General features: G+C 42.6%; 1 protein-coding gene across 16 annotated transcripts in view; it reads left to right on the top strand.

Moving 5' to 3' along the window:
- Arpp21 (cAMP regulated phosphoprotein 21) overlaps positions 1-15,135 on the top strand; it is a 160,853-nt gene that overhangs the window by 48,049 nt on the left and 97,669 nt on the right. For 13 of the 16 annotated variants that reach the window (XM_013346555.2, XM_013346553.2, XM_026778930.1 and 10 more), the window contains exons 6-9: positions 3,911-4,055; positions 5,382-5,460; positions 6,076-6,135; positions 6,820-6,960. In XM_013346555.2, the coding sequence (XP_013202009.1) occupies positions 3,911-4,055; positions 5,382-5,460; positions 6,076-6,135; positions 6,820-6,960 (425 nt within the window). Of the gene's footprint in view, positions 1-163; positions 2,033-3,910; positions 4,056-5,381; positions 5,461-6,075; positions 6,136-6,819; positions 6,961-15,135 lie in introns of those variants that run through there. The other 3 variants (XM_026778934.1, XM_026778932.1, XM_005348020.3) reach the window with 2 other exon arrangements.

Raw genomic sequence — 15,135 nt, 5'->3', positions numbered from 1 at the left:
AGACGAGGTCGTCCTCCAAATCCACGTGTACACGTACCCATACACCCCGTGTGCCTCCCACAAATATGCAAATATACCCCACCCACATTCACACCCATCTGCCCCCATACACAACTAGTTTAAATGTGTAACAGAGGATATTGCATTTGTTTTTTTTTTCCAGACTCTCTGAAAACTGCAAATGGAAAGAAACTCAAAAGAATTTAGATTAAAACTTAACTTTAAAACAAAAAGATATAAGTGGGCACAATAGTACTGGAAGTCCACCAAGGCTCTCTCTTGATAAGGCTGAACCAAATACACCCCAAGTACCCTGTCTTTAGGGAGACAACTTACCTCTCAGCTGCCCAAATGCACCTGCCTATAAAAACAAACAAACAAAAAATCCCACACAACTGTTGGCTCCTATGAGACTTAAGAAACAGTGGCTAAGGTGCCCTAAGTTTTGGAGAAATACCCTTATGGCCTCTTGAGAGAGATTTTTAAATTTTATTTTTGGGTGAATACTGCAAAATGTTCCAGAAAAGCATCTGAGCTGGTGGTGAATTTGATACTAATTAGCTGCTGTGTCATCCTTACCTTTGGTCCTTTCTGCAAGATGAATTGGCGCCCAAAACTTAAAAGTCCAGGAAAACTCTTCGTGAGCAAATGGAGCCATTCATAGCTTTTTTTTTTTTTTTTTTTTGCATTTTAGCCATTATATTTACTTCTGAAAAACACGGTCTTGATGCAGATTATTTTTCTTATTTTATCAGAGGCAAAGGCAGTCAAGACAAAAGTCAGATGATCTGCCTAAGAGCCCAAGGGAGGAAAAATTGATTACAAAATCATTAGCTTTTGTTGGGTTTGTTTGGCTTCTCTTTCATGCCCTCCTCCCTTCTCACTTTAATTGAAGCCCTCTGCATTCTCTTTGCTGACACAGAGAACATGGAGAGCACCTTCTTTTAAAGAACCAAAAAACAAATTCCTTATAGATTTTGTCCTAAGAGTGTTTTCTTTTCTAGTCTCATTTTCTTAACATGCCACTCATGTGGAGAGGCACAAGCAAGCTATCATTCAGTAGCCATTATTGTGTTTCGTATACTTTTTCATTTAAACTTGGGCTCTGAGAAACATGTGGCTTTTCTTCAGCATTTTCTGTGTGCTTCTATTATTAATGGCGATGGAAAAGGTGGAATGATATGAATATCATGCCTTGCACTATCGATGTGGATTGATGGTTTCTAAAGTACGGCAGATGGTTTGCGTGAAACCCTGTAGACTCTGGGAGAAGTAACGGCCCAGTTGTCTCTCACTCCTAATGCCAGGCAAAGGAGGCCAGCCTCTGTAGACCTGTAGACGTCATCTGTTCTTTGTCTCCTTTAACAAGGAACAGGAGGAGTTTTGGTAGGGGTCACCTGTATCATAGCACCCATTCCAGAGGCAGATCTAGGTACTTCCACACAGTGGATGCAAACGGTGCTTTGTTCCTGCTGGTTCTGAACCCAGAAAACAGGACTCGTATAGGAGGAGAGAGCTAGGGTCCTCGAGCTTTCTGTTGGCTAGCCAAAGAATGGCGGAGATATGGGGTTGGTAGAAAACCAACAGACACATATATAAGCAAGTGGTCCCTTCTTGGAGTTTATATATATTGCCTTCAGTAGATACCACTGGACACTTAGAAAATGTGCGGACTGACTCCCACAGAAGTATACAGTACATGGAATGTATCGCTTCCCCCATGTTTGTATATTCACAGTATTTGGAAAACTGCCTTCATTTTCTTGTGTGGGGAAAACTCTCGTTCCCTGTATTACTTGATCTCAGCCCCACACCTGATGGATGGTTCAGTCTGTCTTTGAGTTAAAGGAAGCGTGCTTTTCCAATGTTATATTATTTACTGACCAGTGTGTTTCTGCAACTTGAATCATTCTTTTATTGTTGTTGGGTATAAACTTATCCTGTACCAATGTATTTATTAACACTTGTATTTTAATATTGAGCATATCAATAAAAATATTAAAAAATAACAGATTGTTTTTTACCAACTCTACAGCACTTTTTGTGTGTTCTTTCTACACCATACTGTATATTTATGTGTAGAAAATATATTTTTTTAATCCGGAGTGTAGCAATTGTCAACACAAAGCACCAATTTGTGCCCTTTTTCTACAGTGGATGTCTTTGGCCTCTGTTTTTTATATGTGAAATATATTTCCAACATGGTGAGTTTTAGCTTCCAACTTAGAGATGGATGGATGGTTCCAAGAGTTCTGAAGAAGGAGTCTCTCCTGACTCACGTGTTCACAGCTTGTCCCCGAGTCTACTGATGGACTGACTCTTCCCATCCCTTCCTAAGGCACATCTCAGCAGGCAATGTTTCAGGGATTTCCTGATAAAGTAAAAGTAAAATCAAGACCCTAGGTCCTACTTGAACCCTCCTGGATTGCCACAGTTCTGTCCCTCATCATGCAAAGAATGACTAAGGTAGAACCTCACTCTGATTTGCATATCCTGCATATATCCACCCACAGAATAAACTCTTAGGAGTCAGAAGTCCCAGCTTAGTTAAAAATGCATGGCGGTGGCGTGTTTTATCTCACCTTCTGTATTGTGGGGGTTAGAGATCTTTTTGTTTCTATTTTTTCCTCTTGCCACCATAGTGACTTCCCTCAAGCTATCATTTCCAATGGGGTTCCTCACAAAGCATACAGCTCGCTGTGAGGAGTGCTACCTTGTGCTTATTCAATTAGCCAGATTTGACCAGTGCCACTCTGAATCCCAAGCTGGGCACAGTTAAAGGCCAGTGTCACAGGTGTTGCAGGCCAGTGTTGTAGGAAGTGTTCTGTGAGAAACATTCTTCCTCACTGGGAACATTGCCCACCCCTGCCCACATAATGAAGCAGTGCCCCTGGGCAGATTTTTCACATATACATAGCCTGGCCTCATCCTCCCCAGTCCATCATAACTCCTGTCGCATATGCTTTCCAGGAAAGCCCAACAAAACATCATTTGGAGCATTCTGCTTCAAAGAAGCAAATGTGCTTTCAAAGTAATGGCTACTTCGTGTCAATCAATACAAACAGAACTGTTCCCAGAAAATAAATAAATAAATAATAAAGTAAGCGACTACAATAGTAGATGCAGCTCAACACTGCATCCATACCTAGCAGCTGATTATGAGAATCTGTCTGGGAAAGAATTAACAGTAACTAAGTTGACCCAAACGTAGATTTATAGAGAACTCATGAAAACAAACCAGGACTCACTCCATTTTCTAAAAGGCAATGCTTTCCGTGACTCTGAATTATAACAAAGTAAGAATGACATTAGTAAGCAATCCCCATGACGTCAGACCTAGGATGCTCACAGCATCAGAGTTGGGTTTTCCATAGCACGTGCATCCTTCTTGACCTGGCTCCACGAAAGACTTTCTCCTGTAAGCTGGCTGTTGAGTGCATTCTTTCCCTTGGTTCTAACAGTGATTATGACTACTGGAACCTGTCTGTCTCTGTGCACATTTCTCCTTATAAGGAACTCTAGAAGGGAATTAGAGAAGCCTTTTTTAGACATGACAGTGGATTCAATATGAGCAGATAAAGGAATGTTTCCCCCTACACGTTTAAAATTGAACTTGTAGAGAAAATAAGAGTTGTGTTCTACAGGAGTTTAGTTTGATTAAAGTTAATATTCATGAGGCAAAGTTTAGCACTAGATGTGTCTTCTGACCTCCCACTGACTCCTGGATTTTAGTTCACCTTAAAGAGCAAGTGTTCTTTGACTCTGACAGGCTCAATTGTTGTTAACCACCTAAGAAACAGGAATCCATACCTGGCTCTCAGTTTTCAATGCCTACTAACCTCTGTGCAAAATGGAATCCAAGCAGAGGCAGTTACGTCTGGCCCTAAATTATTATATTTTTCCCCCACAGGAATCCATTCCTTTACAGCTTTCCAGTTTCCCCAGCCTGCAAGAGGAGGATAAATCTAGGAAGGATGATTCTGAGAAAGAAAAAGAAAAGGATAAAAACAGAGATAAACCCTCTGAGAAATCCAAGATCAGAATGTTATCAAAAGGTGAACTTGAACATCATTTCCTTACCTTGCTTAATTGGGGCACAAGTACAGCTGGAAGACATTGCAAGCTGAACACGTCTTTACAGCCCCGGGCATTCTGCACCTATTTTCCCAAATGGTCCTGTATGTGTAAAAGAAAAGAAAAGAAAAAGGGAAAAAGAACCTCATTGTTTTTTGGGTTTTTTGTTCCTGCTTCCTTATTTGTGTAGCTAGAGAGGTTATTTTTAGCATCACTTTTTTCTTTGAATTCACTTTTGAATCTCCTGTTCTCCGTGACAAGCGGAGGGAAAAGGGGAAATCAAATCTGCTTCTGCATTCAGGTTCGTTGACAACTGACTTGGATTAGCTAACAATGGTGAGGCACAGTTTTATATCTCCACTCTCAGTTTTATCTCAGAAGACAGACAGCAAGGACCTCGACACCTTCCCACAGTAAGCCACACATGGGTGTGTAGTCAGCACACTCCCTGGCACAGAGGACTTTGCTCTCTGTGTCTGTACACTGTTTCTGTTGTTTCATTTGTAAACAAAACTCACATCTCTGTTTGGAAAAAAGCACCATTCCTTCGAAAGTCGGAGGCCTTCAGTAGAGGACTTTCAGAGTGCTGGCGTCCTTCTAATTGCGCAAAGTAGACATAAGTCAAACTGTAATGAAGAGAGTCGGGCTGGAGACAGTTCAGGAAATCCCACCAGCCTAGGAATGGCAGCTACTCTTAATGTTATGCGCTGCAAATATATCCCTGCTTGAAATGGTTAGCTTGGATGCAAACCTCAAGCTTACGGGGTATAAGATGAAAGGGATTAAACTTTCTAAAATGGTTGTACAAACCTGAATTTATCCATCACCTGGAGACCAGAAAGACTTGAAAATATTTATCCCCTGCCTCATTTTGTACTGATTAATATTTAGATAGTTTATAATAGAAGCTTTATTTTTTTAACTGCTCCATTTTAACAGAAAAGGTTGCCAGGGGATCGCAAGCTCTTGAGGTCTCTGTGGGTTGGATGTACCTGTCATGTGGGGGCAGTGCCCCGCTGATTTTCAGCATAGTGAGAACACGTGGTATTTGACACTCCACCACCACCAGTGTGCACACTTCCCCTCCTCTGACACCAGGGTCTTCCCACAGTCAAGAGCATCCCAACCCTCAAATCTCACTTTCATTCTGACCGTACCCTGCCAGGCAGCAAGTATTTTCACACCGGGAGTTTCCTTTAAACTGTACCTGAGTAGGAGGGAAATCAGAAAGGTTGCAAACCCTTTCCCACCCCTGTGTCCCCATCATCAACCCCGACAACTCCAAGTCATCCTGCTCTTTGTTTCAGATTGCAGCCAAGAGTATACGGACTCTACAGGCATTGACTTGCACGAGTTTCTGATCAACACTCTGAAGAACAATTCCAGGTAAATGGTGGCACAGGCCCCTTTTCTGGGGGCAGGGGGTTCAGACAGAATATTGCAAGGTGATTGATCAAAACACCTCTAAGAAATCAAGCATAATACACAAATGGCCTCCTCTGGTAGCTCTCCTGAGCTTTCTCTCCCAGTGGATGGCTGACTGTAATATTTACATAACTACCCATTGCATAAGTTAGAGTGTGCAGCTCTACTTCATCAGCCCCAAGGAAAGGAAAAAGAAGAGAAAGAAAATGATCAATATTGCATCAATCAATTATACCTCAGTGCAGGTACATATTCCTGGATAATCAATACTCCAGCTTTGCTTCATCCCAGTTTCTTTTGACTTGAAGTTTTTAGCAGTTGTATGTTTATTATTCAAAAACTTACATCATAATTAGCATTAAAATGATACCTATTAACAGCACCAAATACTTAGAAAGAGAGATGAGAGCAAAATCCTAAATTCAAAATCATGGCGTGCAAGCCAAGGAGTTCACAGCATCTGAAGCTGAATCAGACACAGGTCTTCTCTTCTTCCCCTTGCATTTGATAAACTGTATTTGCCCTTTGGAGACTGAAAAGTACATGAGACCTTTCCTTTGAACATTTATTTTTCAGGGACAGGATGATACTCTTGAAAATGGAGCAGGAAATGATTGATTTCATTGGTGACAGCAAGTATGTTCAATGACGATGCTAGCTAATTTGATGACATGTCTTAGTTCAGTATCTGAGTTAATGAATCATGCCGGAGAGAGTTGTGGGTAGATAAAACATCAGTTCACGAGAGTCTTGGTGTGCAAAATGGAGAGGGCACTGCATTTTGGAGTGGTCATTGCTTGGATCATGCATGTCCCTGCCTGTTAACTTTGTGACAAAATGGCCATAAACAGAGGGACACTGATTAGCATGGAGGAGTTGTAATGAGAAGCGACCCTTTTCATTTTTATTATAGTTCTTTAATGGGCTCCAGCTGTCTGCAGTTATGCCTGGAAATAATTGTGCTGTGTTTGGTGTAAACTGGGTAATGAGACGTCTCCAGATAGACATCTGCAATCTCTGTTATGTCATGTAGCTTGTCCTCTGCCTGCCTCTGTTGATAAGGTATCATGAACTAAACCAGACCACTTTGCAACAGACAAGACGAATGTGTGGCTACAAAACAGCGAAGCCTAGCGCAGCCTGATCAATAAATCTGTGATAGTAGAAATTTGTCTGTGAGAGAGGGCGTCCGGTGATGCCGGAATGAAAGGCGGCAAGAGTTTCTGGATAAGGGAGACAGCGATGTGGAAATGCCTGTAAAACATGCTACAGACACGAAACGGAGATGCCAGTTTCATTCCTCTTGTAATCCCGTTCCAGTAACCACTATAAAAAGTTCCCCCAGATGTCGTCGTATCAGAGGATGCTGGTCCATCGGGTGGCAGCCTACTTTGGATTGGATCACAACGTGGATCAAACTGGAAAATCTGTCATCATCAACAAGACGAGCAGCACCAGAATGTAAGTCCCATATTGGAAGTTTGTTTGGTATTTTCTTTTTCCATCAGGGATTGGCTTATAAGAGCACAGTATGCATTTCAAAGTATATGACATTTAATATGTGCAGCGCTGGTTATCTTTCTGCCCTTAAAACAACAGGCATTGGGCTGGGAATATACCTCAGTGGTAGAGAATTTGAATTGTCACACAAAAAGTTTATTAGATTCCCAGTACTGCAAATGTATAAAACCTAAGTAAGTAAGTAGATAAATAAACGCTTGCAACAAAGCCAGGCTTGGTGGCATCAGCCTGTGATCCCAGCACCCTGAAGAGGGAGCCAGGAAGGTCATGAGTTTGAGGAGAGCCCTATCTAGGTGTCGTTCAGTCAAACAGAAATGGAGGGTGAGGGAAGGGAGAGAGAAGAGAGAGGAGAGGGAGGGCTGGGTAAAGCATAGGGTTTATACAACTATGGCACAGAGAGACAGAGGGACACTTGCCCTTTCCTTTCCTCTTTTTCTGATGTGGAGACACGCTCTGTTTGGCGAAAGCTCTGAATGGGAGATGAAACCTTGCTTCTAAACCCTGTCCTGCTCACGGGGGAACCCAGTCTCCTGCATTTGCTCCTTGTCACCTCGGTTTCTCCCCCTACTCAAGGTTTGAGCTTGATAGATACCTCAGTGTTAGCCCCATGTCCTTGGTTTTCCTCCAGACAATCACTGCCTTTCATCTCTGCATCATTCTCCTGTCCCACTGAGTCATCGAGAACACAGCGATAGGAGATACCATTTGCCTTGACCCTTGCAACTGACTCCTTTGCACCCATGTAGGTTTTGAATAGAGCTTAAGCTAATTCCTTAACAAAAGGTGTGTCATCCTCAGAAAACAAAATGGTAAACCATCTTTTTTAAAAATAACTTTCTTCCTTAGAGACATTTCCTGACCTGTGAGTCACATGGCCTTTGTGTCTGGATGTGAGGGCAGGACACTTTTGTGTTGAACCGTGCTCTCTCTCACGGTTGGTTAAACCATTCTTTATTTTCTGTTCACCACGGGGTAGGGCAAGCAGGGTGGCCTCAAGCCTCCTTATCTCTTCCAAGGTCTGCCTGATCTCAGCAGAGGCAGAGAGACAGTTGGGAGGAGGAGCCCAGAGTAAGGAGCTGAGACCAAGTGTGGCGATTATCTCGGGGACACTGAGTGCTTAGCTGTTTTACCCTGAGTTTCAAATTGCTTATACATCCGTAGAACAGTTTGAAGTGGATAATGTTTAAGAGCCCTTGAAGCTTCAGAAATATTGGGTGCTGCACTTGCTTTCTACTGCGCTGGCAAAACACATCTCAGACTTTAGCAGCTTGGCCCTGCATCTGATTGTTGACGCTGGTGCCTCCTGTTTTGACTGTCATGGGAAGCAAAGGCCACTTTTCTTTAAGCCACCACATCTCTGCTCTCCATCATAGCTGATTTGGGTGTATTGATTATGTTTCTTCACTCTCCATTCTAGCTTTTCTTGTGGCTTGTGGGTATCATAACACAGGAACAGACTCACTGAGAACAAGACAGAAATGGTTGACTTCCTCTTTTAATCAGTCCGTTGGACTTGACTCTGAGGCCATGGGAAATGTGGATTGGTACATAGATGGAGCAGATTAAGCCTGAAGATTTGCAACTTGTAGATAATGGTTGCAGTGGTTTTACAGTTTCATGGTCTTGGATATCAGTTCATGTTTATACACCGGTTGCTGGGGATATTGAGCTTATGCGACTATTCCTGATAGATATTTAGCAAAGTTGCCTTTTTTTTTTTTTTACCGTTGTAGCTCCACATGACTGTCTACTTTTAAATTTACATACAATTGAAAATTTAAAATTCAGCTTCTTTATCAGGTTAGTCACATTTCAACTCCTTGCAGGTGCAGAGCACATCTAGACTGTCTCTAGGACTCCAGAAACTTTTGAATTCTTTTGCATCCTTTTATTTCCATAATCCTCTAAGGTCTTCCTTCTCCGACTACTGGAGATCTGACCACTAAAACCTTTGTCTTCTAGAGAAGCACTAGTCTTGGTCACCTTTAGGAAGTCTTACTCTATGTGGGGTGTGTGTGTGTGTGTGTGTGTGTGTGTGTGTGTGTGTGTGTGTGTTTATGTGTGTGTGCTTGCATGAGCATCTGTCTATGTGTACCACATGAGTGCAGTTGCCATGGAGTCTAGAAAGGGCACCAGATCTCTGTAGATCTAGAATTACAGACAGTTGTGAGCTGCCCAACATGGGTTCTGGGAACTGAACCTGGCTCCACTGCAAAAGTAACAAGCCCTGTTAACCACTAAGCCCCCAGCTTTGTGTTTTCCTGGGACATTGTTAAATAAACTGCACATGCTCCTAACCTTCAGGAGCGTGCACAGTGAGCGTGGATAGAGAGCACCTCTTAAAGGTTTAGTGACTACTTTTGATCGCACCAAAATATCCTGTCTGATCACCCGTCTTCCTTCCCACTGTCTATCATCCTTCCATGAGTCAAGCCACACCTAATTCCACTCTAAACTGTGGAGTTTCTAGGCATGAGCTGGAGCATTAAACTCTCTGGCTCCATTCCAACCACCATGTTTCTAACCCTCAGTCATTTAAGTGGCTCTTAAGGGGAAGGGTGCTAGAGGCTGAGCTTGAGGGGAAACTGCTACCTCTTCCGAAAAGGAACAAAAAGGGAAGAGGACGAAACAAAGGCTCTTCCAAATAATAGCACACTGCAATTTTCAAGACATGCATCATGTTAGCGGTGCTAGCAAAGACTGCTCTTTTATGAGAATGTGTGTGTGCTCTAGCTGCCTACTGGACTTGAAGGTAGAAATGGATAATCCTCTTCATAGCACTGAGCGGAAGATCTAGGCACCTTGACGGTTTCCATCACTATTTATTTGGGGTTTGGGGGAACCTTGGAAGAGCTGCCTCACCAGAGCAACTGATAGCCAATCAGAGTCAGGCTAATTTGACTGACATATTGTTGTTGGATTGAAATATGTTAATTTGTAAAAGGGAGAGGAGAGAGCTGGGATGGCTCCTTGTAAGAGCTGTGTTCAAGGAGTACTTTCCCAGTGTGTGCAGGTTTCTGTTGCTCCCATGCAAATCCCTGATAATATGCATTTTAATTGTTATTGTGGCTTAGGAGAACCGGTCCAGAATGCCAACTGTTTAGGTGGAGGATGGTAATGAACTAAAAGTTAAGGGAGAGAAACACTTTTCTTTCTTCTTTTCTTCATTCCTTCCTTTCTTTTTCTTCTTCCTTCCTTTCTTTCTTCTTTTTTTTTTAAGACAGGGTTTCTTTGTGTAGCCCTGGCTGTCCTAGAACTAGCTCTGTATGCCAGGCTGACCTTGAACTCACAAAGATCCACCTACCCCACCCTCAAGTGTTGAGATTAAAGGCACACACCACCACCCACCCAGAGAAAAGCATTCTTGTTGGTTTGTTGCTTAGTTTTCTTCACTGACTCCTTATGGTTCTGTAAGGTGCTCCTGTAACAGAGATTGCCACCATGGTCTCAGCTACAGCAGAGTGTCAGCAGCTTCCTTCTGCCTTGGCTCTCTGGACAAGGAGTGGTTTAAGATGTTCCAAACAGTGACTTGAGACTGCTTGAATTCTTCACAGAAGGAAAACAGTTCTAGGTGAGATTGAGAGTACTTAGGTCTTAAGTTACAATCCCTAAGTACCACATGTGAAGATGAATGGCATCTGTCTGCCACCCTCTGTCATTTCCTCAGTGATGGCCCATTAACTCCCCCATGATGGAAAGACTTGGTCTCAGGATAGACTCCCAAGTAAACTTAGAACTCCTACTTAGAACCTTGGCACTTACTGTACATTCACTGTACCCTACACTTTAATTCATGGCTTCTGTTTATTATCACATCTACTCCTCCAAGGAGTGCTCAGTTTGGGGTCTATAGAGAAAGAACAATTAGCAGGACTCAGATCTAAACAGTGTGTACAATGTGATGATTATTTCAAGCCAAACCATCTCAAATATTGAGCCAAGCACTCAAGATGTGTTCCCGGATTAGATGGGGGATTTCCAACCTTTTCATTCCCTTGTTATCTGATAAGAAATAGGAACGAGAGCTGTTGTTTTAAAGATATTTTTGAAGACTTTGTTGCTCTTATAAGTGAAGATCAGAATTTTTCTATAATTTGATATTCCCTGCTATATTGTTCTGGTTTGCCACTACTAACAATGTGTGGCTCATTGAAGGAGAACAACCATGGGTCATGTTTATCAATAATGTTAATACAGAAGATGAATTTATTTACTGTTTTCTTACAATTCCCCCCCCCATAGTCCTAGATTCTCATTAGATGCAGAGGAGCTTCAGCTCCATGGGAAACAAGAAAACAACATTGGAGAATTGGAGTCAAGTTGCTAGAAGTTTTGTATTAATACTTTCAATACATTTTAGATGCCCAGGGAACATATGGCTTTGCAGTAAAGAAACTGTGTTCTCAATGCCCTGGAGCAGTGGACAAAACTAAGGGGAATCAGCAGTTGAGTAAATGCAGGGAAGAGAGACTCCATCTATTGGATCTAAACAAGTTTATGCTAATACTCTTCATTTATTGTGCAGTGACAAAGAGCTGAGCTTTCTGCAGAGATGGTAACATCTAGTCCTTATAGCCATCTATGAAAAGACTATGTTAAAGGTCACACGAGTGCCTGGAGGGGAGAGGAAGTCCACTATGAGGGAGGGAGGGAGTCACCCAAGGTTTCGCTTTAACCACTGCCAACAGGAGTCCGACTCTGACCTCCAGGCTGAGGACTTTGTAGTGATTGTTTCCTTCACAGAGCATCCCTGGGAGACCCACCAGAATGGTGTATAAAGGGGGACCTTGAGGACAGGGGGTCCTGCAGGCTTGAGAAAAGGAGTGTGGGTAGGAAAGTTGAGGCGTTAGGAAAGTCAGTCTGGTGTTAACAAGTAGGATGAGTTGAAGAGAGGGACAGTGACAGGGATGGAAAGACTTGGCCAAATGTTCCCATCACCGGGTTGGAGGGCTAGAGGTAGGATACCTAGGGAAAGTAGTGGCATTATCATGGAGTTCTGGTAGGAGATAGTCCAAGATGGCAGTGCCATTAGAGTTAATCTAGGCACATTGAAGAATATAAAAAATAATCTTGGCCTGTAGTGTTGCAGGTTTTCTAGGTCTCAGAACTAACCAAAGAAAGGACAGGTGAGCATATGTGACCAATTGCCTCTAGGCACAATTTTTTTTCCATCAGCTGGGTCTTAATGGCTAGGGAGGTCTACCATTGTAATCGTCTGGCTTTTGCTAAAAAGAATGCAATTTCTGTGTCTGAGATAAGGCCCTATGGTTTTGTAGTAGTTGTTATTCTTTTTTTCACATTCCATTGGTTCTATTCCCTGTCCTATTCCATTGTTGCTGAATTTTGACAGCAACACAGATTATTTCCAGCACTTTGTATCTCCCACTATTGGACTTCTGGGTGACTGTCAGATTTGGCGGTGTCCCGCACTGAAAATCCATGATGCAGATATTAGAGTCTGTGCTGCTCAGCTGCCACCAAAGACTTTATAGTGTGTTTGTTCTTTAGAATGTTGCTTTTATTCTTCTCTGATGTTTGAGATGGAGCCTGGAGTCTCCTGTTTGCTAGGTAAGAGCTCTGCTCAAGAGTGACGACCCCCATTTTCAGTCTCTTTTCTTCTTCGTAGTGTTAGTTTTGTCTTCAGACTAGATCTCACTATGGGGACCAAGCTGGGCTTGAGTGTGTGAGCTCCTGCCTCAGCTTCTAATGTAGCTGTGTTCAGCAGCGTGAGACTCCATTCCATACTAATGCCTTTTGGACATTTAGGAAGAAATTAAAACTCTGAAAGTGTTTTTTGTTAAGTTTTTCTATCTTACAAATAATGTGCCTGTTATATTAGAAGCTTTGTGCTTTTCTTTGTCTCTCAGATCTTCATTTTCTCTCAATTATTTTTCAACATTTAGCACAAATATATTCATTGTTCTTTTTATGGAGGTTCCCCCTCCCGACTTGCTTTATCTCCTACTCCCTTTCTTTATCCCAGAGAAAAAATATAGATCTGGAGTTGACCATTTGAAGACTGGAAACCATCTACCTACATTATCCCTTTCCACAAATAGTATGATTATTACCCGTGCATACCTGGATATCTCTGCATGCTGCAGATCAACTTTTAACTTGTCTCTGATAATTTTCCAGTTAAAAGGTTGTCATCTCTTCAGCAATTTCTATTTCATTTTACATCCACCCACTCCCCTTGCCTCAAATTCCCTACCCTTAGAAGTGCAGATCAGAGCATGGCAAGAGCAAATGCATAGGACGATCATACTTTCTCTTTCCACAAACCCGGAGGCAGAGGCAGTGGTCCAAAGGATACTCCGAGTCATGGGGAGGATTTCCATGAGCTTGCAGCAGCCTGGGGCACGTAGTGAGCTTCAGACCAGTCTGGATACAAGATAAGTTTGAGTCTAAGCCCCTGTCTCAAGCACAAAGCAATACAAACAAAAAGAGAATTAAGTACTTAGGATTCAACCCCATGATTCTTGGGGTATGTGGTGTGGAGTGACAGCTTCAGAAAACACAGTCAACTAAGATATCCATTCAGGAAATTATGAACAAAGCCTGCTCTAGCTAGAGAAAGCTTCTCTAGAAGGTGACTTACACGAGATGAAGGGTCTTTGCTAAGAATCCCTGAAGAGAAGGGTCATTAGCGTACTAGCCACGGGATGCTGGGCCTTGCACCCTCTCAGGGCACTGACCCAGGACAGAGAGCTTGGACATAGGTGAAGGACCACACGCTCTGTTGAGTGCCCTGAAGCTCTGAGTCTTAACTTGGGGGTTTTGGGGTGTCCACGATGGGGAGTTTCATGCCCTCCAGGTGACTGTGTTTTCACTGAAGCAAAACAAAACAAGGAGCAAACATGGGCTTCCTCCCACGTTCATGAGTTCCTGTCCTTGGTTTAGAGCTGTAAGGGGCACTGTGAGCACACTGGCAGCATGTGGAGCCCACGCTTATTTGAGGCCTCTGCAGAGAACCAGGCATCCATCTATTTAAATACATCTCAGAGTGCTTGGTTAGTGCCCTGCCATTTCTAAACGTGGTGAATCTGCTGTTAGCTTTTCATAGAGATGGGACTAGCAGTCATCTGACTAGAACCCAGAGATCAGATGCCTGAAACTGCATTGCTCTCAGTAGAACCAGGAGTCTTGTGAATGGAATGCATTCTACTTCTCGCTCCCGATCTGATCGACAAAGATGCTCTTCTGTTTGGCTACCTGTACCTATTGTTTAATGATAGAATTGGAATCATTAACATAGTCATCTCCCTCAATGTAGCATGATTAACAAAAACCCAGAGTCTGATATTGGGGTTCAACCTAAAGGTCAGAAAAGCAAAGCAGCCAGCCACGGCCCTTACCTCTACCTCAGTCCGAAAGGGCAATTCTTCCTCCAGGAATCCTCGGAATGACACTGTGTCTGAGAGCTGTCTCCTTTCATCTTATATTTCTCTCTGAGGCTGACATAAAAAGTGTGCATTGGTTTCTATGGCAAACTAGTGTTGTTACTGAAATTAAAAGTATGTGTCATCACTGCCTGGTCTGTAAAGCTGACCAGTGGGACTGTTTTATTCTCTGATCTTCAGGCAAGCTTTATTTATTAAAATACAAATGAAATGCCACTACACCAAAACATTTGCCCATTCTACAGGAAGACACCTAGGTCCTTCATAATCTCTTAAGATCAAACTCAGAGCTCTTTGTTGACATTGGTCAAGCTCTGTGCTGCTTTCCTGAAACATTATTTGTCTCCGTAGTGCTGTCTTGCTTTTTCCTCTGGGAGTATAAGACTCCATGCGCAAGAGAGGATCTCAGAAACAGAGCAAGGAGGAAAACAAGTTTATTGTGTTCCCTTTTCCAGTTGTATGGTAGAGTTTACTACTGAATTTTGGAAACAAAGCAAGCATTCACCTTGTATACAGTTAAAATATGTACAATGATTATTCTTACATGACGGAATGATGCGTCTGAGAATATATTTATTTATTTGTTTGAGCTGACTATTTATTCACTTAGCTCTCAGCATTGTAGGATGTCAAGACAGTCCATCTTACAGGATAGGAACCAAAGCCCTAGCCATCTTACATGATCAATTCACAGAAGGCCACAGTCAAAGGC

Source organism: Microtus ochrogaster, chromosome 5, assembly GCF_000317375.1.
Source record: "Microtus ochrogaster isolate Prairie Vole_2 chromosome 5, MicOch1.0, whole genome shotgun sequence".
Classification (NCBI taxonomy): domain Eukaryota; kingdom Metazoa; phylum Chordata; class Mammalia; order Rodentia; family Cricetidae; genus Microtus; species Microtus ochrogaster.
Note: the sequence above shows the minus strand (reverse complement) of the source record. Positions and strands in the feature narration are given on the sequence as shown.